The sequence below is a fragment of the Eretmochelys imbricata genome, chromosome 8 (genome assembly GCF_965152235.1).
Source record: "Eretmochelys imbricata isolate rEreImb1 chromosome 8, rEreImb1.hap1, whole genome shotgun sequence".
Lineage (NCBI taxonomy): Eukaryota > Metazoa > Chordata > Testudines > Cheloniidae > Eretmochelys > Eretmochelys imbricata.
In genome coordinates, this window is record NC_135579.1 from 65,789,782 (window position 1) to 65,814,782 (window position 25,001).

The window sequence follows — 25,001 nt, forward strand, 5'->3', positions numbered from 1 at the left end:
TTTGGATGAGAATCTCAGCATTTGCAGATAGCTGTAAACTCAAGTTTCACGGTACTTTTTCAAAATAGGGTCCCCTCCTTAATTTCTTACTCCAGCAAAGTTTCCACTAACAAATGTAGTTTTGCCTGATTCAGGGCATGCCCCAATACTGTCAGGAAACAAGTTAAATTCTGTACTTGTTTACAACAGTAAGTTTTTGAGTCTGTCATTTTTAAATGTATTATGTCAATCTCGTTTCAAGATACTTTTGAAAATTTGGCTCCTGAGTGACTAAATACTCAACTTTTTTTTCATTTTGATGTAATGGAGTAATTAGACATTATATTTAACTTGCCAAATCTAGTGTTACAAGCATTAACACATTTACACCTGCATTACACATTACACATTTACACATTACACATGCATTCAGTCTGATTCTAGATTCCAGAATAGCTGAGACAAAGTAACAGAGATGATGTCTTCAGTGTCTAAGAGGAAAGGATTGCAGTGTTCACAGATCTCTACCAGGCACCTGGCCATGTGGGTAGGTTAGGAATCAGCTCTTAAACTGTTCCTTATATAGAGTGAAGGGGGAGAATCTGCTGTTATGGTCACCAGTACAGGATGGATGGGTGGGGGAATAATTATAATTTCCTATGGTAATATATATATATATATATACACACACACACAGAGAGAGAGAGAGAGAGAGACATTTCTCAAGTATAAATTTTTAAGGTTTATTTTAAGACTATATGTGTGAGAGAAATTATATATAAAGTATATGTATATATTGATATATAGATGTATGAGCATAAACTGTATTAATTACAAAGATTAGTTGTTTAAATAAAGTTTTGCAAGCTTCAGCACATAACTGGTAAGTGGGGGGGGAAAGGATACCCAAGAAAACTTTTTTGCTATTGAATCAAGGTTACTTGTCCCAGAAATAATAAAGACGTTTTTAAAATCTGGCTGTACAGTATAGAAATCAGTTATCTCTTATGATATAGAGACTTGGGTTTAGTTCGAATACAATTCTTACTTTCTTAATAAAAACAGATGTAGAGTTGTATGTGTACTCCAAGCTACAGCTTTTCTTTTACAGAAAAAAGAAAAGGAGTACTTGTGGCACCTTAGAGACTAACCAATTTATTTGAGCATGAGCTTTTGTGAGCTACAGCTGACTTCATCGGATGCATACCGTGGAAACCTTCTTTTACAGAGTGAGCTAAACCTCAAATAGTGAAGCAGGAATATGGACAGAGGAACCTAACTAGAACAGTATAGTGATTTCAATAACACTGCAGTAAACATGCTATAGATTGGCAACAGTAAAAGTAGGTGAATGTGATAATTAATAAATAGTAACTAGACAAACGTTAATAAAATAAAGTAGTAAAAGCTAAAGCTCCGATCTTGCAAATCCTTACTTACATGAATAGTATTTACTGTCCTAAATAACGCGGTTGGCACACCATGAGAAATGTCTGTTTGTGTAAGGGGTTAAGGATGGGGCTCTTCTTTGTATTCAACTCTTCTTTGTCTATATGATAAAAACTAAAAATGTCCTCAACTTCAAAAAATTATCAAAGCTGAACAAATTCCCTCCCCCCTCCCCTGACTGCTAATGGCAACAGGTCTGAGCTGTATTTAATCCTTCTCCATTAGATCAGATTTTCCATCTGAAAGGCAAACAGTGAATCGCAAGGGGGAAAAAAACCCGAACACCATTTCTGCCTGAACGTTTGGCTCTCAAGGTGGCCTAATGGGATTGGGTGAAAACTGCAGCCTGGAATAGATTGCAGTTTGCTATTGATGCTGTTAGTTCAGGAAATTCCTCACAGCAACCTTTGGGCACGTGTTGTTCACATATTAAAATGTACCAAAGGTTGTCATTGTTTAATTTCAAATTGGATTGCAGAGTTACAACCACTTTGTCCCACCCTAAACGTCCACCACCACCCCCTTATACACACCTCACCCTCATCTCTTTTAAACCTCAATATCCATACTCCCAGTTTGTTTGCTGTAAGAAAGTTACATTGCAACCTAAAGCTAATGGGAAATTATAAACTCGAGTTTTGGTATGACTATTGAAGGTGGGAATATTTTACTCCCAAACCATAAATTGCAAACGTGAAATTTGCTTGTAAAACACCTTATTGCATAATATTTGTATTGAGATTTGTAAGAGAATTAAGCAGGGATCAGCTAGGCATTGTGTCGTGTCCCTACCTGCATGGGCTGGAAGGTACATCAACTAGTAGGAGGTGAAGTCATTACAACTCACTGGTGATGACTCATTTCGCAATAAAAAAAAATACAATCACAGAGATACTTTACCACTTACCTGACCAGGTTTATTCGTCATATAACATGTCCTGCAAGTTTCACTCTACGCTGCAAGGTGTTTATAAGGCATGGGTGCGTTCCAGTGTGCAGCAGTAAGTTTTATTGTTCTTTAAAAATAGCACTGCAGTCAATAATTGATTGTGTCGAAATAGTTGTGTATTTCGGAGTGGAGGAGATCGACACCCTCAGTAAGGTAACTGTGAATCACTCAAGCTCGTAAATGTAATAGACTTTTGAAAAGGTTGATCACCTGCGACGTATATTTTACAGCCTGACTCACTCACTGTGTATTGCGTTTTACATCGGATCAGAAAGGTGTGGTTTTGGTTTTCACTTCTCTAGACCGGGCAGTTTACTTTCTAACGCCTCCTTCTGAGAGGTTTGGATTAGAGCACTAACAATCCCTAGCGCCTCAAACCCAAGGTATTAAATACAAGACTTCCAGTCTAATGGGAAAAAACAACCAACTCCTTCTCTTAAGGGACTTGCAGTGACTTCATGTCACTCTTCCCTTTCTCTGTCTGAGAGACGTGGGTATGCTTCACATTCTGATTGACAGAAAGCAAGCACGGAACAGAAATGTGTGCTCATGTGGTCGGGGAGATGAAGTATAAAGCGCATGAATTGTTCAGGAAGAGAGCATGTCTCCCATTGTAAAGAGATCCCTTGCATTTCATGCTCTCCGAAGTTGACACGAGCAGCTAAACACTGGCTCCTCTGCTGTATTTTGTGAGGGGACGTATCAAGTGAGTGGGCTATGGACAGGCTGCGCGTTTGTGGCTCTTTGCCTTCCATCTACAGACACAGTTTGTCATGCTGATCTTTGCAATGTGAACTTTCAGCAGAGGCAAAAAAGAGAGTGCAAATCCTCTCCACCCTAAACATTAGTATAGAAGCAAGAGGACTCTTGCCAACAGCAAAGTTACAATTTGCTCTCATTTATTTCTTAATGGGATCTGGGGGAGGAGGGGTTCTTCTGCTAGAGCTGCCTGCCTTTGTGGTCAGATAAAGCAAACCCTCTCCCCTGCAGGACACTTTACCCTACGCAAAGCAGAAGGAAGGTAGCCTCGCATTTGTTGCTCACAGGAACGCCCATCAAAGTTCGAAATGTTCCTGCTTAGCTGGGAAGCCTTTAGGAGCGCCCAGCTTTGGGCCTCTTTCAAGTTCCCAAGAATTGGAGCTGGCCTTGAACTTCCACGACCATGGAGCCCTGCACTGTGAAAACAAAAGAGCAGAGGAAGTTCCCGATTAAAAAAATAAAAAGATAAATAATCAGCCCGTGTTTTTAATGGAATTGTACATACATTTAAACGGGAAAACATAAATATTCCAGAGCTGTGCTCCTTGCACTAATCAAGGCTGCTAGAGGCTCCCCAAGCCATCATCTTTTATTATTATAATTACACGCGTCAATCAAGACCTTCAGGCTACATCAGAACAAGCCAGGCAAACTCTGGAGAGAAGTCACATTAAAAAGTTTGGAGAACTTGGTAAGGAATGGCGAAGGGATTAGAAGAGAGGGTAATTAAGGTTGCTCAAGGCAATTGTGAGAGCTAAAGCTCCATGTTAAATTTAACGTAGCCACGAGGGAGCAGGTATAATTTATAATGGTTACTGCCCTAAAGTGTTACTTCGGAGAAATGTAGATGTGTAATAACCACTCCAAAGTATTTTCATCGACACTAATAACTCCTGGAGTAGCTTTGCAATGTACCATTTGAACTCCTTCCAAGTCAGGCCCCCGTGGAGTGATACTGCCTGTAACATTGACTCCACAAGTCCTAGTTAAACAGAGACTTAAGCACTAAAGAGTCATTTAGAGGGTGGATTCTGTTTATACCTGAGTGGGAGTAAACCACTGGGGGGGTGATGGGGTTGTGGAGAGTAGAGATAGAGATAGAGAGCTATAAATGAAGCAATAGGTAGAATCTTCACAAAGAAGACTGGCTCGTATTGATGTGAAAATAAGTAATGGGGAAAATCTGAACATTAAGGGCTCGATCTTAACCAGAGTAGATTTGAGCGCTCAAAACTCCCATTGATTTCAATGCATAATCTGGTCTCAGACGAACTATGAGACTGAGCTATACTGTCCTAGTTGGCATGATCTTTTTCTGCTTTTGCCTTGGTGGGCTAAAATGTTGATCTTCTTTACTCACCAGAAAGAGCGGGAGAAACTAAATGGATTGTCTCGCTGCGAGTTTATCGGACAAACAACATGAAATCACTTTCCCCGGAACAATATACTGCAGAGAGGGATAGAGAACGGCCCTTCTTATTTGCCCAGGAAACCTTAGAGAGCTGTAGGACTGAGGATCTGTATATAGGTATTAATCTAACTTTCCAAGGTCTGTTGTAAATACTGTCATAGGCTGTGCCTTTCATAATTTATGTCCTGCGGGGAGGTAAAGTGGGGTGGGAGGGACAGGGCGCAGATCCCTCTAACAGAGAACGAGGTGCTTTTAAAATAGGACACAGATAGCTACCTTTGCTCCCTTTGGAACGAGTGGGCATGTAGGGGGAGAAGCAGCGTCAGTCAATCCTGTTACATGTCTCCAAATCAGAATTTTCCGTCTAAGACCGGCTCTTTGAAAGCACCTCTGTGTTTTTATCCATTGATCTGCTCCTCTTTGCTGCGGAGACAGGAAGCCCAAAGTGTTCTCCTCTAACCCATAGCCGAACCAAAAGCAACTTCCATCAGATCCACTTTTGTGACCCTTTGCCTCTATTCTGAAGGTATTACAACTGCTGAGCCCATTCAACCTGAGCTTACAACAATTTTATAGAAGCAAAGTCTATAGGTTTGAAAAAATAAGTAAATAATACATCTACAAATGCCAAGATTGTATGGTCTCATCTCATACCCGTCCGCTCCCCTGAGAGGAAGGCATCTTTCAGGGGACATTCAAACAGCCCTCCCTAGTAGGATAGCTGCGCCGGTATTTATTTTTAAAACCTGTCCACAAGAGAATTGGAGAGATAAAATTCCAGGTTTGGAAATCATGTTAATATTGAGCAGGATTTTTTTTCCCCAAATTGGCTATTTCAATATTTTTAAATTGCAACACTTACAGGTCTGATTCCCTCCCCTCATTTAACCCGTCCCAAGAATATCAAGTCAGGAAGTCTCATAAAAGAAAGAGAGAAAGAAAGAAACCTATTTTTCAGTAACACTGTCGTTTGGAGATATCCAGATCTCCAGGAAATTAAGTTTAGAGTTTTAACTTTTAACTGCTTGATGGGAAAAGTTCAAACTAACTAAGCACAGAGCACAACCGACTCCGTTATCGCTCTTAAATGACTTTTTGCCACTTTTCCATCAGCACTTTGGTGATCAAAATTGTTTAATAAAGTTAGAGCAATAATTACCTTTTATAGAATCTGGATGAACAGTCATGAACCTTTATTTTCCATACACTATTATAGTCAATAGCATATAATACTTACAGTTCAAAGGGATTTTTATTTTCCAAATATTTATATTTTTCAATAAACGTGAACATGATTAACAAGCCATAGAAAAATAATCATATAAACTGTCAGATAGAGGAGGTTTTGATTGTTTTGAAGATGGAAATAATGCTTGCTCATCTAATGTCAACAAAATAGATATATGTTAATACAACTAATTTGAATATCACAGCAATTGTATTACCTCGACTAGTGGAGGGTGAGTTTTGATTGAAATATTTCTGCTCCTCTTACTACTCAAATAGAATACATTAAAATCTTTGAAATCCCATTCACTAGAATGGACTGCGAATGGCTGCAATAACTGTGGGATTGCAAAAGCTGGCACCAATAATTAAATATTCTAGCATTTAAAAATACTATTTGAACGAGGTCTTTCTGGTAACGTTTAGGTTGGTGCCATTTACTGCACTTTTAGTCGGCAGGTTGGCTGTTGTTTGACAGATTGCTCTTTAGGACGTTTGCTTTATTTAAGTTATGTAGCTCGTCTTGATACGTCTCACAAGACGCTAGAAAATGTAGAATTAATACAGAAAACCCAACTGTACCTCCATTAGGTCTCCATCGGACTGTAAGAAGGAAATGTAAACAAGGGGGATCAAGGCAGTGTTTGCAAAGATATACAATTCCTTCATAATAGTGGGGCGGGGGGTGATAGCTTCCCACCTGAGTCCATGTACAGGCGGCGAGCCTAGGACCATGTGCGACAACGTACTCTCTACTGGAGAGAGTTCAACTCCAGCTGTCGCTGCTGTGGGGCGGGGAATAGCCCTGATGGGTGAAAATGGGATAGACAAAAACGTCTCTTATCAGCCCTGCACATACCCCCTGTGCACGCACAATGGCTGGGTGAGAGTGTAAGGCAAGAGCGCGGCTGCACAGTTAGGAAACAGCCTGCGATGACTAAAGAAGACCCCTTAGCCCTGCCTTCCACGGAGCAGGAATAATGCATTGCCCGGCTCCTTCCTTGCACGGCACCTTCATGTCTTAGTTCCCCTGGATGCAGAGATCACCTGGCTTGCGAGGGGTGTTTGCAAGCTGCTGGCCGGTGCTCCTCGCTCCCTTAGGCGGCCCGTGCCTGTTTTACTAGCCCTGTAATATCAGGGTGATTTAACAACTGTAACGGGGGGAGGGGGGGGCTTTAGTGAAGGGGGAAGGGTTGGTTGCAGATTGTGCCTCTTCCTCATTGGCTGGAGCGGCAGTGTCAGCCTCCCCCCCGAGAGCCCTCACACTCGCTATCTCCCCAGCCCCCCTCCCCCAACCCCAGCCGGCTGGGAAGCGCCTCTTCACGGTGCATGTGGAGTAAACAAGGCAGGACCGCAAGGTCTGAACTTCGCAACTCCACACTTGTGACAGGGCGAGAGCCGCGGCTGGAGGGAGCCCCTGCCAGGCCGAGGGGAGGAGAAGAAGGGGGGCGGGGAACCCGGCCAGCCGCGCACCAGCCCCGCCGCAGCGCGGCTTCCCCGGGCTGGCGCTCAGCCTGGCTGCCGCCGCTCTCCGCCCGAGCTGCGCCGCGGGCTCCCGGGCTGCCCCCTGGCGCGCGCCGAGCCCCGGCGCCCCACGCGCGCGGCGCTAGCGGGCGGCGGCGCTAGGTGTGGGCAGCAGCGGGGCGCGCAGGGCACGGGCCGGAGTAGGGGGTGGACGCCGCCGCCGCCGCTCGCCCCCTCTCCGAGCTAAATCTGTGCTGCCGTGCCCAGGTGCCGCTCTCCCGGACGGACACGGAGCCCCCATCCCGGCCCGCAGCCGCCTTGTCATGCTGCCCAAAGTGGAGACGGAAGCCCTGGGACTCGCCCGAGCGAATGGGGAGCAGGGGCAGATGCCGGAAAACATGCAAGGTAAGCACAGGGGGGCTCGCTCCTGCGGTACCTGCCGGGCAGGGCTCCGAGCCCCGGGGGCAGAGCTCCGCGGCTCCCTCCATAAAAAGTTGGGGGCTCCTGAGCAATCGGTTGCGGAGGTTTCTAAAGCGATTGCCAGTTAGCCACTTCGAGCCGGCAGGGCTTAGCGGCACCGGCAGCTGGAGCCGGGCTGAGCCGGGCAGCTGAGCCTGACAATTGGGAAGTTCGCTGAACTTCCAGAACCGAGTTACTAAAAGCTTGGGGGGCGGGGGGGTGGGGTTAAAGCCTTCGGAAATTCAGCACGAAAGCAATGAATGGGAGGGAGAGCTACGTGTAACGATCCGAATCTACCCTCTGCCCCCGGTGCATGGGAGACGTGACACGGTGCAGTCGTATCCTCAAAGCATCAGACGCAGGGTTGAGCTGTTAAGGGAAACTCGGACCCGCTGTCTAGTATTTTAAGGGGGGAATGGGGCCTATGGGAGCGGGGATTTGCAGGTCCCCTTTATTTTCCTAGCTCCTGATTGCTCGCAAGAAAACATATCCATCCCACTGGCTCTATTTTAAACGTGTTTTATTAAGAAAAAAAAAAAAAAGGCAGCTCCAGATTCTGGCGCGCGTGAGAGAGCGTCTGAAGTTTCTCTCAAGCAAACGAGGGGGTGACATCAGGAAAATCCCTGCAGCAATTCCATACTCGCCCTTTGCACGACCCAGATTCTGTCTCTGCTCTCGAAATGCTCCTCGCCACCCCTTTACAACTTTACCTGGCATAGACTCGAAGGAATAAGGCTTGGAGACTGAAGCCTCGAAGGCATCCGAAATACACAGCTGTCAGGGGACCATTTCCAAGCAGGGTTTTAGCCCTTCTGATGCGTTATTAGCGGTCGTTTTCTGGGCTGTTCCTGTCGGTTTGCTAATTGCATTTATGGCTTTGTGTGAGAGTAAGTGTGGTAATAAGGGCAGCTTGTCTTTCAGTACAAATAACACAGGTGATCAACCAGATGCTTTGGGAAACTTTGATTCAGCAAGTCCTGAAACTGACGGCGTATTTATGCCTCTGAATTTCATTCCTGGGTGGGCAGAGAATGCAGGCGCTGGAGCTGAGTCGCTGGGGTACCATAGTTTAGCAGGAAGATCTTTTTAAAGTCCTAACTCCAGAGCGGAGCTGGAAACTTTCTGTCTGAAACCCAGAAACTTTCGCTTTAACCTGCGTGAATTTTGAGCTCGGGACAGGAGATTTGAACGCTCTTTCCGAGAAGTGACTGTGAGCGGCACGGGAACCAGTGATTTTCAGCTCGCTCCCGAGCTCAGTTAAAGGTGGTCCTTATTTGCCATGCTAAAGGCAGGGGGCTTTCGCTGTGTCACAGAGAGATTCGGCATCAGCGCTGGAGTTGCACCCCATTCACACCCCTAAATGGAGGAGCAGAGAGGATCCCCTAAATGCTGGGTCTCCATTTCGGGCATTCTCCACATCCTATAGTCCCAGGTGTCTGGTGGGGCTAGCTGGCCAGAGACACAGCGGTAATTCTTCACTGTAGAAATGCCCCATTTTAACACAATGTGCTACTCAACTCCTGAAGGGGGTAGGAGTGAGGGATCTGGGCGACCCTTTAGCAGAAACTTCTCTACCGGTCGCTTGTTTCAGCCTAAATTGTTCGATTTCAAGGGGCCCTTTTCTGTCTTGAGGCTAATGGGACGCAGAAATTGTAAGGGGATTGGGGTGTCAGGGTAATTCAGACTTTTTCTTTGGATGTGTCTCGCTCAACACTGTGTTATCCTGCAACGCTCCCGGACAGCGCTTGGGAAAAAATCCTTGTTTTCCCTACTGACCCCTTTGACCATTTATTTTCTCTTGTGACACCGGGAACTTTGTTCTTGCGTCGGCCCCTGCAGCCCAGATAAAGTGAGGAGAAGGAAGGGACTGGTCGTTCTCTCTCTCCCCCTGTGTATTTATTGCCTGCATACCGTGAGCAGAGAAACTACATTCATCCGCTCTTTAATCTTAAAGAATCGTCCATCTAAGGTCAGGTATATAAAAGAAATCAACAAGCGTGGAGATGGTAGCTGGAGAGCCCATAGCGTATAACACACACACACTACTCTCTGATCAGATTGGCCCTGATTCATAAACCGTGAAGAAGTCGTTCTGAAAATATTTTCTCTCGGCTATTTCACGCCGTGTTAATTTCACTCCAGTTCCCTCTCTAGTTCCCAGAGAGAGCCTGGGGGTTCTTTCCTTAGGGGACACGGCTGCTGTTAGTTACTTAAGTCTTAGCACATCTTTTTCTTAACCCAGAGACTCTTAACTCCAAGACATGCTCAGCCGCTTTCTGGGGGATCTCTCCCTTGCAACAACTACTTAGATGACTCAAAAACGTGATAGCGGTTTGATTCTAGGGGGACAAAATAATAACTTCTGCCGCTGCTGTGTCCATCACCCCCTTACAGAGATCATTGATTACATTACAAACCAGTCAGCTGCCTGGTGTATTTTGCAGCAGGAAAAGGGAAGGAAATTGGCTCTGCGGTGAGCGATGGGAGGGTTTTTTTTGGGGGGGGGGGGAGGATAATCAGACCTGCTGAGTGCGCTGGTTGTGGGGTGAATCCGGATCAATTCTCTCTCTCTTTCATTCAGGTCCTTTCGCACCCCCTCATCTCCCAGCTCCTCCTCCACCTTTCCTCGGAGTGGCAGAGGCCGCATTAGATTCCTACAGACAGTTTTTTTCCTTCAGGGTTTTGTCTAAATTGCATAGGGGTATTTGGGAAAATCAGGGCATAGGAACTGCTGCGTTTCCTGTTTACATTCTGTACATCTTTTAGATCTCCCGCAAACACTGATTACTTTTGTCCGAGGAAGTTGGTTACTTGCGCCTGGGACCTTCATCCTGGATCGTTGGGGTTTGATTTGTGTTTAATTTAGCATGGCGATTATATAAAATTAATTAGGTTTAGGTACTTTACCACCTCATCTCTCCAAAAAAACAATCCCAGTGCCTTCTGCTTGTCTCGTTCTTTGCTGTTCTCTAGTTTCCGGGGGTTAAAAACGTTTGGAGGCAAAAGTAAATAAAATGGGAAACAATAAGAAATGTGAAACACTTAATATTAAAACTGATCGATTTAGGTATTACAGGAAGCAGGCTTTTGTTAAAGATGAGCCTGATCAGAATCAAGCACACAAGGTTTTGGGTGTCAGGACAGCATTTTAACTTGGTGCTGTAAGTAATTTACATTCAACACACTAGGAGAGTGCTGGTTATGTGGGTTTCAAGTTTAGATAAAGTAAATATTTACAGATTGGTATTATTTTAACAAAACTTTAAAGGAAGCAAACCTAGTTAAAGTTAGTTTACATACATCAGTAAGATTTAACCTTGTCAATTTTGGTTCTGACTTTTCAAAGCACTTTTCTGATAAGTGGTGAAATTAAATTATTTAACATAGTTTCTGGTTTGATGGACTGTAGATGGTTTAAGAGCAGTGGAATTCTGAATAACTCTAGAATTTTTTCTTACAACACAAAACTTTGAAGTTTATACTTTTGTTTACTTGTGAAGAGTCCATATTGTTTTGCTGTTGAATGAAAAATTCCATGTTTCTGTGTGAGTTGTGATGGTGGGATGTTTTGTTTGTTTGGATTTTTTTAAAGTCTTTTTATTTAATTTGCAGAAGGTGTTTAATGAATTGTTTCCTCAGGTCAAAATTAATGTCTGATAGTTGGAGCTGAGGAAAGCATTTTTGAACTACTAATGTAAATGCTCATTGAATGTGTTATTTCTGTTTTTTCCAGTGTCTCAGTTTAAAATGGTGAATTACTCTTACGATGAAGACCTGGAAGAACTGTGTCCAGTTTGTGGAGATAAAGTGTCTGGTTACCATTATGGACTTCTCACCTGTGAAAGCTGCAAGGTTTGGTACAAATTACTTAATAGAATGCAAATCAAAATGGTTTAAAATGTTTAAAAATGTTAAAGGAAAGTGCTGGTAAAAATAAACAAACAGGGGTTTGGCTTCTTTCTGATTCCATTTATTGTTAGATTCACACCCAAAATTTTGAAAAACCTCATTTGCCCAAATGGAAAAAAACAAGAAGTTAGATTGTTTTGTTGTATGTCTGTGTCCACTGCTTTTAAATATTTTGTTGTTGTGAAGTGATAGAGTTGTAGAACTTTCAGTCCTAAGTGACTCAACTATTGATTTTAGGTGATTTATATACATTTAGAGTACTATTGTTCCTGTAGGATAAAGTGACAAACTGGTATCCTCAATACATTTCAGTTTTACAAAATCTAATGCCACTGTTCCAAGGTTTTCCCTTTCAATATAAAAATGTAAATTTCTGTTGTCATCACAACTTCATGCTTATTTTTCCTACAAAGTATTTTATTTTAGTATTTACTTGGACATGTACACAATTAAAGTCAAGCAAATAATTTCTTGCAGTATATTAAATAAAGAATAGTCACACATGTAATTTATCTTGTGCACATATTTGGAAACTAAATCCATATCTAATGAAACCAACTATTAAATATAGTTGAGCCTTGTAAGTGAATGCAATAATTTGTCATGAATAAACCTTTTAAAGTTATATACAACCATTTAAATCGGTTTTCTAAGAGCAGAATCTCTTACCCTCTACACCAGAACAATGCAATTTTAAACATTTCACTGTATGGCAAGCAGAATAAACCTAGCAAATCGCATTTTTGTTTTAAAAAAATTGTATCGAGACAATAAAAGTGAAATATTTATTATGTCTCTGGTATACACCATAACAATATACAAAGAGCCAATGTATCTCATGTTTCTCTTACATTTTGCATCATTTATTCCATATAAGATTACTTGAATAAGGCAGGCTTCAGTCATTTTATGAATATTAAAGAGCAGACAAAAGAGATACTGGTCAGCATCAGTGTTTATGGTCATATTGTCAGGGATGCAGTGGCATACAGACAAGTCTCACCAATCTTTGACGTAAGTCTACAAAAAACGCAGTACTACTATCAGAAAAACTCGTCTCTCGTCTAGCAGTTTTCTCCAGGGTATATCTTGCTGAAATCTAAAATAAACTACGTAACCTCATAAGTGTTTGAGTGGTATATGACAAGTTTCTGACAAATTTCCATAAAATAAAATGCTGAAACCTACTGTTAAAGTGAAACGGGCTGACTCTTTGTCTGTCATACAGGGATTCTTTAAACGAACGGTCCAGAATAACAAAAGGTACACGTGTATAGAAAATCAGAACTGCCAGATTGACAAAACACAGAGAAAGCGCTGCCCTTACTGTCGATTTCAAAAATGCCTAAGTGTTGGAATGAAGTTAGAAGGTAAGAATTATTACTGTTACTGTATATTTATAATCTATACAAACTATTGAAAATATTACATACATTTTAGTTTTATACAAATTATGTTGCACATAATTTACCATACTCATTTAAAAATACTTGCTAGTAACTTACTATATGCTGCTCTTGTATGTTTTAAATAAAGGATATTTTTAATCTATTCATAAGTAGTAGCAGGTCAATTATAAGTTAAAGCTAGTTAAAACCACAAGAAAAAATTGGAAACATTTGATTTATAGATAGTTTGATGCATTTAGGAGTACTTGGACGAAAGAGTAAGAATAGCATGGAAATTACTTTTTAAACTTTATAGGAACAAACAGAATTAATTCAGAATAAAAACAGAATACAGAACGGGGAATTAATAATTGCAACTAATTTCTGGTCTTTAGTATCAGGATTATTTTATTTAATTTATATTTTATAGAGTATTTTGTTTTTGTTGTGGTTTTGTTTTGCAATATCCATCTTAAAGAGAATGTGAAATAAAGAAAAATTAAGAGTCTTTCCTCATGCAAAATTGCAACGGATTTCAATGGGAGTTCAGTACACAGAGTGACTAAAGAATTGAGCTAAAAATAGGGGTAAAATAATCTCCAAAAGTATGTCGTAAAGCTATTATGAATAGGTATACTTTCACAATGAGATTTCTTGAAAAATTTAAAGGAAATACAAGATTTTAGAGTTCAGAAAGATCATTCGCATACAGAGAAGAATGGTAATACTACAAGAGTCTATTGAAATAATAGAACGCAAAATTACTGTCAAGAGATTAGTAAGAGAATCTTGGCAGTTCAACACAACACATTCTAAACATATCATTTACACTTAGGCCCAGATTCTACAGTCAATGGGAATTTTGCCTGAGTAAGAAATGCAGGATCAGAATTGAACATTCTTTACTCATGCAAAACTCTTATTGTAATGAATAAGTTTTGCCTGAGTTAAGACTGCAGGATCATGCCAGTATTACAATGGAAATATGTAGATATAAATGCAAATATGCATTCAAATATACAGACACCCTCCCACAATTTAGTAAATACAACACTCATTACATTTGCCCACAGTGCACAGATAAAACTGGTATATTACAGTGAGCTAAACATCTTGGGTTGCAGTATATCCCTCTGAAAACTAGTGGTAAAATAAGTCATTTAATGTTTTTGTCAGTATGGACATTTATCAGGTTGAAAATATATTGCATAACTGCTACTTCTAACTGTTTTTAATTATAGATAATCATTCAGGGCCAAATTCTGTAATCGTATGATTACATACAACTCACTTTTGTGCAACTCCTACTGAAATCAAAGTATCTCAGGGTGGAATTTGACCTATAATATTTAATTGTGCAGCATGTTGCAACTGTTTTGAGAAGGATGCTTATATATGTTACATTTATCAGCAAAATATTGTATAAGACTTTTCAGTTTCCTGTAATATTCATAAGGGATAGTGTTAGCAGCAAAAAATGCTTTAACTACAGCATCAACTAAAACTGAGAGAGACTATAAAAGATTTATCTTTATATCCTTCTGTCACATCTGTACAACTTCTCTTTCTCTATCTGGAAAATTGGAAGAACACATGCTTTCATAATTATAAATGCCTGTAACATTTATATATCTATTTCCCTGATAGTGATATGTGGACTTGAATTCTAGTTAATAAATTACCGTGTATACCAAAAATCATTAATTGTTAAAGTCTTCATGATAATTTACAGTATTGTGTACCTAGGATTCATAATAAATTTTTAATGTTACACTAATCCCTAAGATAAAAAGCTCAAGAACTTAACCTCCAGCAATCTCAGCAGTCTCATCATGTCACCAAGCTGTCAGAGGTTCCTGTTTCTATCTAATTGCCATTGGGCAAGGTGGGCTTGGCGAGAACTACTCACTAGTCCATTAGATATATGCCATAGTGACAGATACTGCTGTGACAGAGACCACCAATATGATTCCTGAGGCAGCTGTTGAAGTAGATTTGTTTTAATTATTTCTGATTCCAGAGATACTACAAGCTATAACATTGTCAGTAGTTTCTGAGTCAGTTCAACCTTCTGTGTGGAATATGGCAAGCGGGCAGCTTTCTCTATGCCTATTCAAATTGTATTTGAAACATCTCTAGAAAATGAGGAATGTTCCTTAAACATTTGCAACGATATACATAAACCATAAAGGAAATAATCTTTAATTTTTGCCAAAGAAACCAGATTCACCTTTATGCCTATTGAGCATTTTCCAGCTTACATTTCAGACAATTTTTGTGTAATGGTGGTATGCAATAATGGAATGATTATCATGAGATAACATGGCCCTCAGGATACTTCTCAGATGAGTTCAGGACAGAAGCCATTTTTTTCCTAATGATACCGTGGGTTGCAGTTAAAAAAAAGTATGAGATCTCAACAGGAATCACGTTATCTCACCATGTGTGAAATTTGTTCAACCAACCACTGTGTTTGTCCCTAATTATTACATTTTAAATGACCTAAACAATGAGTTCATACATGTTAAGAATATTTGTCCAATAGGTAACTAAGACAATTAAAATTCATTAAATCAAAAGATTTTTTTTCCTTTTGGAATAATCGTGATATTTTGATCAAAGTAAATTAAGGGAGTGCTGCTGTCTTGCCACTCTTTCCTAAACGTGTGTTCAACTCAAGAATGTTAGTTACCTGCTTAAGTTTTAACAAATATCTTACTTCCTTCTCTTTTCCCCAACAGCTGTGAGAGCTGACCGAATGCGTGGGGGTAGAAACAAATTTGGACCAATGTACAAGAGAGACAGGGCACTGAAGCAGCAGAAGAAAGCCCTTATCCGAGCAAATGGACTTAAACTGGAAGCCATGACTCAAGTGATCCAAGCAATGCCCACTGACCTGACAATATCCTCTGCAATCCAGAATATCCACTCTGCTTCCAAAGGCCTACCTCTGAACCATACTGCCTTGCCTCCTACAGACTATGACAGAAGTCCCTTTGTAACCTCTCCAATTAGCATGACAATGCCGCCTCATGGCAGCCTACAAGGTTACCAAACCTATGGCCACTTTCCAAGCCGTGCTATCAAGTCTGAGTATCCTGACCCTTACACTAGCTCTCCAGAGTCAATAATGGGCTACTCATACATGGATAGTTATCAGACAAGCTCACCAGCAAGTATTCCACATCTGATATTGGAACTCTTGAAGTGCGAGCCAGATGAGCCACAAGTCCAGGCTAAGATCATGGCATATTTGCAGCAGGAGCAAGCTAACAGAAGCAAACATGAAAAGCTCAACACATTTGGGCTTATGTGTAAAATGGCTGACCAAACCCTCTTCTCCATTGTTGAGTGGGCAAGGAGTAGCATCTTTTTTAGAGAACTTAAGGTAGGTAAAAAGCTCATATTATTTTAGATACAGGTTTTTAAGCAAGAGAATATGATTTATTTTGTTAAAATGCATCACACTTGCTTACTTTACTTCGGCTTCATGTAGGTTTACTATAATGAGAATAAACTTTCAATTGATTTTGCTATTTTAGCCTATTATGTGGGATATAAGAAAGACTAGACACTGTTCCGCCTTTTTTATATTTAATGCATCTCCCTCTCTCTCTCGCTCTCCCTCTGATCAGAAATCATTTACTCTTCTAAATACATCCATTGAGTATATTGTATGCAAGTTACACCACTATAGGTAGCATTTACTTAATTGGTCCTGTTACTGTAGTCACATATGGGGAAAAAACACTTTATACACTTATGTATATACAGCCCCAAAATTACTGTGTACCACTGGAGCATGGGACCTGATGAAGAGCAAGCAATGGTGGCTTAAGGTCTCCTTTGCACTCCCCTGATCCTAGAGGTACCAATGGACTGCTTTAACCCATGCTGGCTGCAACAGCCCCTTAGAGGCTGTTACTCAGGCCAAGGTTTGCCAGAGCACTAAACAGCTGGAACCCCTAACACACATGAATGACAGCTCTATGATAGCCAGGAATTCCCTCACACCAAGGGATTCTCCAGTTGATTTGTTAGGGCAGCTTTATGGCCCAATTGTGCAATTGATCTGGCATAGAAGAACTGGGGAAGTGGGGTGGGGGGCAAACATCAGGCCCAGAATGTTAGAGGGGTAAACAAGAGCATTCTCTACCCACTAGCTTAATAGGGGGATCGCTCTTGAATGACCAAATGGTCTCTTTCTGTCCCCAAAAGAGAAGATGCATTGGAATCCACCTCTGAAACTTCCTGCTCTAGTTCCTGTTTCTGCATTTCCTTCTGCTACTCAGGGAGATGCTGTTGCTTCAACATCATTTGTTGTACAGCCTTGTGACAGTCATTGGTTCCTTGCAGGCTGACTCTGTAGCCAATGGAAGGTAATCCAGTATGCTGATAGAACTGCTGCTGCAGAGTTTCACTGAGCACTGAAACCTCCCTTGTGAATCAGGAGCACTGATGGGGGACCCTGTTAAAAAAGGCACAGGTACAGAATAGGACGCTCGCTGCATCAGAGTTGCTGGCTGTTATAAGCATGACGATGCTAAGACACATTTGGAGTGATCTCTGAAGGCCAGTTCAAAGGAAGCTAAAGGAACCTCGTGCTACCTAGGCAGCTGAAGTATGGGTGACTCTGACCTCAGATGTCTGTTCCCACTCCATTCATGAGAGTAGTTGCAGGAGCAGTGCATACTAAGCCTGAATGATGAGGAAGGTCATTTAGAGGGAAGGTGATTTAAAAAGGAAAAATAAATGTATAATTTCTTCTGATTTATTTGCAAATATAAATTATTTAAGATTTTATAATGAGCCATGTGCTCTATTTTAAATAACTTTAAGCTACAAAATGCAGAAACAAACTTTTAGCAAACCATTTCCTAAAAGTCAAATTTATTTATAAAGGACCAGACCCTGCTGCTCTTACACTGAGGAATACCCACTGAAATCACTGAGACTATTCACAGAGTAAGGCACTACTCAATGTGAGCAAAAATGGCAGGATCTGGCCTAAAATTATTATGGATTTATGTGATAAAATGATAATCTGAAAACATCTTTAACAGATGTTCCTTAAACATTCATCTTTTGGAGTAACAGCCGTGTTAGTCTGTATTCGCAAAAAGAAAAGGAGTACTTGTGGCACCTTAGAGACTAACCAGTTTATTTGAGCATGAGCTTTCGTGAGCTACAGCTCACTTCATCAGATACATACCCAGTGCGTATGAAGACTAACCACTCAGATGGCTGTAGTGAGGACAGTTATAGGAGACAGCCATTACCTCCAGCATCAGCCACGTAGAGTCTCTTTATCCCTTCCATTCACTACAGTAAACACACAAGATGCAGGAATGTGTTCCATACAAGAGAGAGCCAACTTTTCCAGGCTACAGAAGTATGGGGACTACATACATTCTGTACCCAGCAAGCAGGTTTTTTTAAAATAGGCTTTTTAAGGCACTTTTTTCATCTTAATATTTGTACCTCTTACACCATAGGACCTTATACTTCAGACAGTTTAATGTCTACTGACAGAGATCTTCCTCTTGGACAATGAGCTACTAAACCACAGAGCATCCCTGGAAAATCACAAGAAAATGAAGCACACTAGCACATATAGATCTGATGGATTTTATGGCCCAGGTCCTGCAAAATGCTGAGCATGTTCAACTCCCAGTGACTTCAGTGGGAATTGTAAGTGCTCAGCACTTCCGTGGATCAGGTCCTAGAGTGAAAGACAACAGCATATCCCTTTGCTGCTAAAAGAAGATGAGAGAAACAGCACTAAAGCAGGACTTACATTCCTATCTGCGCATGGATTCCTTCCCAGGTCCCCCCTTCCTATCACCTTTTGCATCAGTTTCAGGTGTCCATTCCTGGTCAGTACAAAAGGAGCAGACATCTCAGAATGCTCCACAGAGCATGGATACTGAAGGAAGCATATTTGGCCTGTGGATATGACTGGGAGAACTCAAGTGCAGTATGGGAATGAGAAGTGTTTGTGAGGAAAGAGGGACTAGATCGCCAAATGAACTAGCCCTCGTCTTGCCAGTCTCAACTGATTCAAATCAGTAGTCACAGCTGAGAAGCATGAGAAGTATGTAAAAAGAATGAGAAAAATGTATCTCTTTTTATTCCTACTTCTCCAAGTTTAAAGTATGAATCTTGAACATCCATTGCAGGTTAGACAGCTACATAAAAAGAGATCTGGGAATAAGAGTTTCCCTTGGATGAGTGAATCACAAATGATGTAACAAAAAAATCTGCATAAATAGTGACTAGTAACAAATTCATAATGATCCAATGCATATAGATCACATCTTACACAAATGGGTGCAAATTATTAAACAGGGTGTTTGCAAGCCATTCAGTTCCTTCCAAACCCATTGTTACATGCTCATCTCTTCGATGCACAAGAAAGGGGAACCTTTTCTTTTGTCCCAACCCTACCGATTTGGAGCCAGAAAGCTTAAACATCCTTTAACTCGGGACTGAAAAGGACATATGATGACAACGTGCTGTCCTAGTTCATAAATGGATTAGGAAAAATTCATCCTTGGGGAAATGGCACTGAATTTTGTTCATTATTTTAAGTTTTCCCTTTATAATTATTATTTTAAAATCAACTCACATGATAATAAATGCATATTTACTTCTTAAATGGTTATGTCTTGAAGTTTCCATTCAGTTTATCCATGATCATCTTCCTCTGAGTGTATCTGCTCTATCAAAACACAGCATCTCTTCTGTGGTCCATGACATACATACAACAGGAAACACCTACCACTAGAGTAGTAGACTTACACCAGGGAAAAAAAGAGAGCGAGAGAGAACTTATCCTGTTGTGACAACAGTACATAGATTAAACTCCTCATTTTGGACCCTGCTCCTTAAAGGTCAGTTAAATGATATATTGTAGCACGCTCTTTGCATTGTACTGGACTCTTCAGAGCTTTGGAATGAAGTTAAAGATCTTTTCAATCCATGTATGAGTTAAATTTTGGGGATCATCCTTTTCATGTTGGAGAAGGAGAGAAAGGAATCATTAGTCTTCAAATGATGTTCATTATCATTTGCGGCAATGAACTATAAAGTATGCATAACAAATACTTTTCAAGCTTGGTAGTGAAATGATATTAAGAAAATGTAATGTTTTAAGACTGATAATCTTACTTATTAAGGGCCAGATTCTGCCAGTTTTTACAATGAGTGGCACCTTATTCTGAAAGTTGTCCTATCTGAAATTAATAAAACCACATGAAGTAAAGTACTATGCATCAGGGAATATGGATGTCAAAATCTGTCTCCAAGTGACTAGCTGCAGTCTGGAAACTTTGATTTCAACATCTTGCTAATATCTCAAACTTAAATATATCTTGTGTGTAGCCCTAGATGATGGCTGTGTAGCAGGCTGTGCTATCCAGGAGAAAGGTCTTTGCAAGGCTCAAAAGAAAACACTGCAAGAGTTTCTTCAGTCCAAAAACTGCATGGCCCCAAGACTGGATACAGAAAGTTCCAGTGGCCTCCATCTTCCCTGATCAAAATGTTAGTCAGCCACAGAAGAATTCACCAACTGCTATCAAAGCTAACATATTCCCCACTCCATAATGGGGAACAATCTCTGTTGCTGCATAACTCAGAAAGACAATAACACTTCCATGACGCAGTAGCCATCAAATTGCTTTCATCTTGATGCAGTCCTGATTACGCTGTGGCATAATATCCTGGAAAGTAGCAAGGGCCCTGGGCTCCAAAAATTAACTGAGGTTGGTAGTACCTAAAAGGCAAGGATCATGTAATGTTTAGCTCAATTTATTCCCATAATTTGGAGTGTGGATATTATAGGTCAAAATACTATATGGCCACAAAATCCCAATATCCAGCTGTGCTAGAAGAAGGATAGGAGGCACTGGATGTGGTTTAATTAGGCTGCAACTTTATTCCTAAATGTTAGGGAGTACCCAGCATGTAAAAGCATACAGTGCAGGTAATCCCATAATAATTTATATATACTAAAGGTTAGGGGAGTGATGTCAGCTCTCCCCTTTACTCATTCTGGTCCCCAGATAACCTGCTGCTGGGCCCCCCACCCACCTCAAAAAAGGGTTAAAAGGGGGGGCTATAAAGGAGGAGGGGTTGGCTGCCAGCTGTACCAGTCATAGAAGTCCCAAAACCTGTTTCATCTCCTTTAAATTCTTTACCAATCCATGCTATCTGAACACTGTATCCCTTCCCTATGGAGTACCTGCAGTGGACATCCGCCTCATGTTTACATAATGAGTTGTGACATCATAGCCTAACCTCCATTTCATGTCCACCCCAACTAAGCCCCCATCCTGCTGTGGGAAGAAGAAAACAACCCACCTTGCCATGGCCAATCTGGCAGTGAGGGAAAAAGTCCTTCCCAGCCCTTTGAGAATGGAATAACTAGCATAATGACCACAGCAGATCATGACAGAACCTGGCATTTAACTACTTCCAATGGGGTACGAGGGGAGGGTTGGTGCAGCTCTGCCTGGTCCAGGTTAGAGAGGGCTTTTCCTGCACCAGGGTGGACTTAAGTAGTCCCCGCACTCCACAAGTTGCACATTTTTCCTATAAGCCAGACATCAGCCCCTATCATTTAATGTGTGGTGAGGTCATTTTGCAAATGGTTGCAAGTGTGGGCAGCTTCACTGACTTGGATGAAATTACACCCACTTACAGCAAGGAGGATTCTGGTATGTAAACCATGCTTACACAGAGTATACAAAGCCACATTTACATAAATCCCCTCTCCTTGTCTGGGGTGCTCCTCTTTGTGACTTTTGCAACTTCAAGTATTGCCCCATTTTTTCCTGTTTTAGACTGCTTTTCCTTCATTACGTTGCTGGAAAGAAATGATATTAATATGTCATTTAACTGACCTTTGAGGAGCAGGGGCTGAAATGAGAGGAGTTTAATCTATGTATTGTTGTCACAATGGGGTAAGTCCTCTCCCAGCCACAACCCATACATTCTTTGTCATTAAGATGATCATTTTTATTATGTTGATGACAATTTGGTAATGTAGTCAAGACAGGATAATAGCGAGGAAGTGAGATTCTTACAAGGTGAGCATGCAATTTAAAGTTGGAATGAGTATCTTGAACATACCCAGTTTTAAAACACATTGAAAGGACACATTTATTAGGGCAAAGTTCTTTTCTCCCCTCCTGGCTGGTACAGGAGAGACCCCCAAGAGGACCCTCCAGAAACTGCTTTCTTAGTTAACCCCTCTAACAATGATGTTTTTGGACCTCTTCAACTTTTGTGTGGCAACCCCACTGGAGTTAATGCTCACCTGGGGCTACAGGAGCCGTTGTTTCTCCTGTGCAGGGGAAAAGGGGAAACCAGATTTATGGAGGCCTCCCCGTTAAGTGGCTTTGCACCCTTGGAGAAGGTGCTAGTCCATTTTCCAATATATTTACTGTCTTCAGGGTTGGTCAGGGCAGCGCAGAGCTGGGTTAAGGATACTGTGTCCTTTATTCCTGCACAACCATGGATCCAGAGTTTGTAGACTGAGTTGGACAATCCAGTGATTTCTGACTGTATCAGTTCAGAGCCAGAATCCTCCTTGCTGTAAATGGATCTAATTTCATCTAAGTCAGTGAAGATGCCCACACTTGCACCAAAACTGCATTTGGCCCTTTGACTTAAAATATATTTCTTCCAAGGTTTTAAATTCTCTAAGAAACCATGCAAAAAGAAAAGGAGTACTTGTGGCACCTTAGAGACTAACCAATTTATTTGAGCTTAAGCTTTCATGAGTTACAGCTTTGACAATTTATGTTCCATAGGACTCAGTCTACTCTGCTACTTCTGCTGTATAAATACTTGGAAATTTGTTTACCCTGGTATCAGAGACAGATGGCAACTGGGCAAAAGCCATTTAAATAAATTTAGATCCCATGCTCACCATCAGCACACCAGTTAGCAGAAACTAAAATGGGTTCTAAATATGGTAAAAAGTATAGTGTGGACAGAATCAACAAAATTACTCGGCTACATCTTCCATCCAAAAGCATTACAGATAATACTTCGTACATCACCTTTAATTCGAAATTTCTAATTCCAAACAAATAAATCAAACATCTTAAAACAGAACCCATAAAAAAGAGGGAATTGAATTACAGAAGTCCAGGAAATATTAAGTTATCTCTTATAAGATAATTATATAGAGTAGGAAATCTATATTTGTTTGTGGAGAAAAATATTAGCAGTGGAACTCAAAATTTTCCTTTGGGTGCTGAAAGACTGTTACATTATTCAGACTAACTAATCAAATGCAACTGGGTAGCTTGAAGTGCTTTAGATTTTTCTTGTATTTACATTTATCAAAGCAGGAAATGTAACTAACAGAGCTGATGAAAGGAATCTTTTGCAGTGTTCTTTCAATCAGGGATCTTCCAGAGCAAATAAGGAGAGAACAGCTCTGCTGTTTAAAACATTTAGGTTCAGGATTTCCCTTAGTATCAATGGTTATATTAGCTGTCACGTATAGTCGTGGATTTCTGGTCACGCTTAGGAAATGTATTCCATGATATGGAAATAGGAATTGCCTTCATTCTTAGTCTGTTTCTCAAACTGTGTGGAAGAAATATTGGGTGAAAGTATTAATCTTGTACAACAAAAAGAATTACTCATTTAAAAAAAACTTTAAATTGACAAACGCTGAGTGTACTTTGATGAAAAACAATTGTTCATACTGACATTTTTATCTGAGAAGACTTGGAAGGCAGTGGTAAAATCAATATTACAAAAGGAAAAGCCTCAAGAGAGGACAAGGATGGATGGAGCATGGAGACTAAGCTACACACACCATCTACAGGTGAGCCTTCTCAGTCAGTGTGGTGTGTGTGGAAGTTTACTTTGCCACTGTCTTTGCTGTATCTGTTCTAAGGATAAATACAGGATTTCAGTATCTAGGGCCATTATTCTGACATCCTTCTTGAACACTATATTCAGTCCTGATCCCAAGCCTTCTTGGGATGATAAGAAAGCTGACCTTCCATGCCCAATTACTGCAGGGCTTGTGCTGAGGCAGCCCATAAACATGCCACTTAAGGGGGTATATGTTTGAGGTAGACACTTTCCACTAGAGTAGACAGACTCAGCAACCCACCTTAGTGAATAGCCAACAGGTAATAATGATGTTTAGTCATTTATGAACTGAGCAGGACTTGAACTACTGATGATGCCATGAGGCATCCAGTCCACCCTAGAACTAGGGTCTGATGTGATAAGCAAAGGCACGCAGTACAACAATTAGCTGGAAACATGACAGGTAAAGGAATTTCAGAATTTCCATTTGTTTAACTTTCCCTTTCAAAACCGAGGTGCAAAATCAGAAGCTCAAGGCAACTATTTGCACTGAACTTTGAACTGTTACATGGGAGACGTTTATCCATCCAGATTAGAATGAAAAGATGCTGCTCTTTAGGGGCCTCATTCTGTAGGCTTTGGTCAAGCAAAAACTATATTAAAGTCAATCCAAGCAAGGATTGGGCCCTTGATCAGAAAGTGGGCCCCAATGAATAATGGGCCAGATTTTCAAAGGTATTTAGGTGCCTAAAGATGCAGATAGGCACCTAGTAGAGTTTTCAAAAACAGGTACACAGGTTAGGTGCCTAGTTCCCTTTGTTTTTATCGAGGCTGCTTAGGTGCTTCTGAAAAATCCCAGTAGCACCTCTCTTCATCTTTAGGCTCCCAAATACCTTTGAAAATCTGCCCCATTATGAGTAAAATTGAGGAGAGAATGGTACTCCCCTCAAGGGTACATTCTAGCGCTTCTGTACTGGCTGCTTAACCCAGATTCTCCCAGCTGGGGAATGTTCCTCCTCATGGAGGTGGAAAGCTATATTAAGTTTGATGCTGACTAGATCAGCATCAAGTTATCTACTAAAGACCTATGGGGTGGGTAGGGAGACATAACAATTTCTGCACCCACTGCCTGCCCCATTTCACACACAGATGTTCGGGCGTGCCACAG

At 41.0% G+C, this 25,001-nt stretch overlaps 1 protein-coding gene across 1 annotated transcript in view; it reads left to right on the forward strand.

The window, feature by feature from the left end:
* Window positions 1-7,561: 7,561 nt before the first annotated feature.
* Window positions 7,562-25,001, forward strand: part of NR5A2 (nuclear receptor subfamily 5 group A member 2) — a 99,573-nt gene continuing 82,133 nt past the window's right edge. The window contains exons 1-4 of the mRNA XM_077824209.1: window positions 7,562-7,643; window positions 11,431-11,549; window positions 12,835-12,976; window positions 15,736-16,382. Coding sequence (XP_077680335.1) covers window positions 7,562-7,643; window positions 11,431-11,549; window positions 12,835-12,976; window positions 15,736-16,382 — 990 coding nt within the window. The remainder of the gene's footprint in view (window positions 7,644-11,430; window positions 11,550-12,834; window positions 12,977-15,735; window positions 16,383-25,001) is intronic.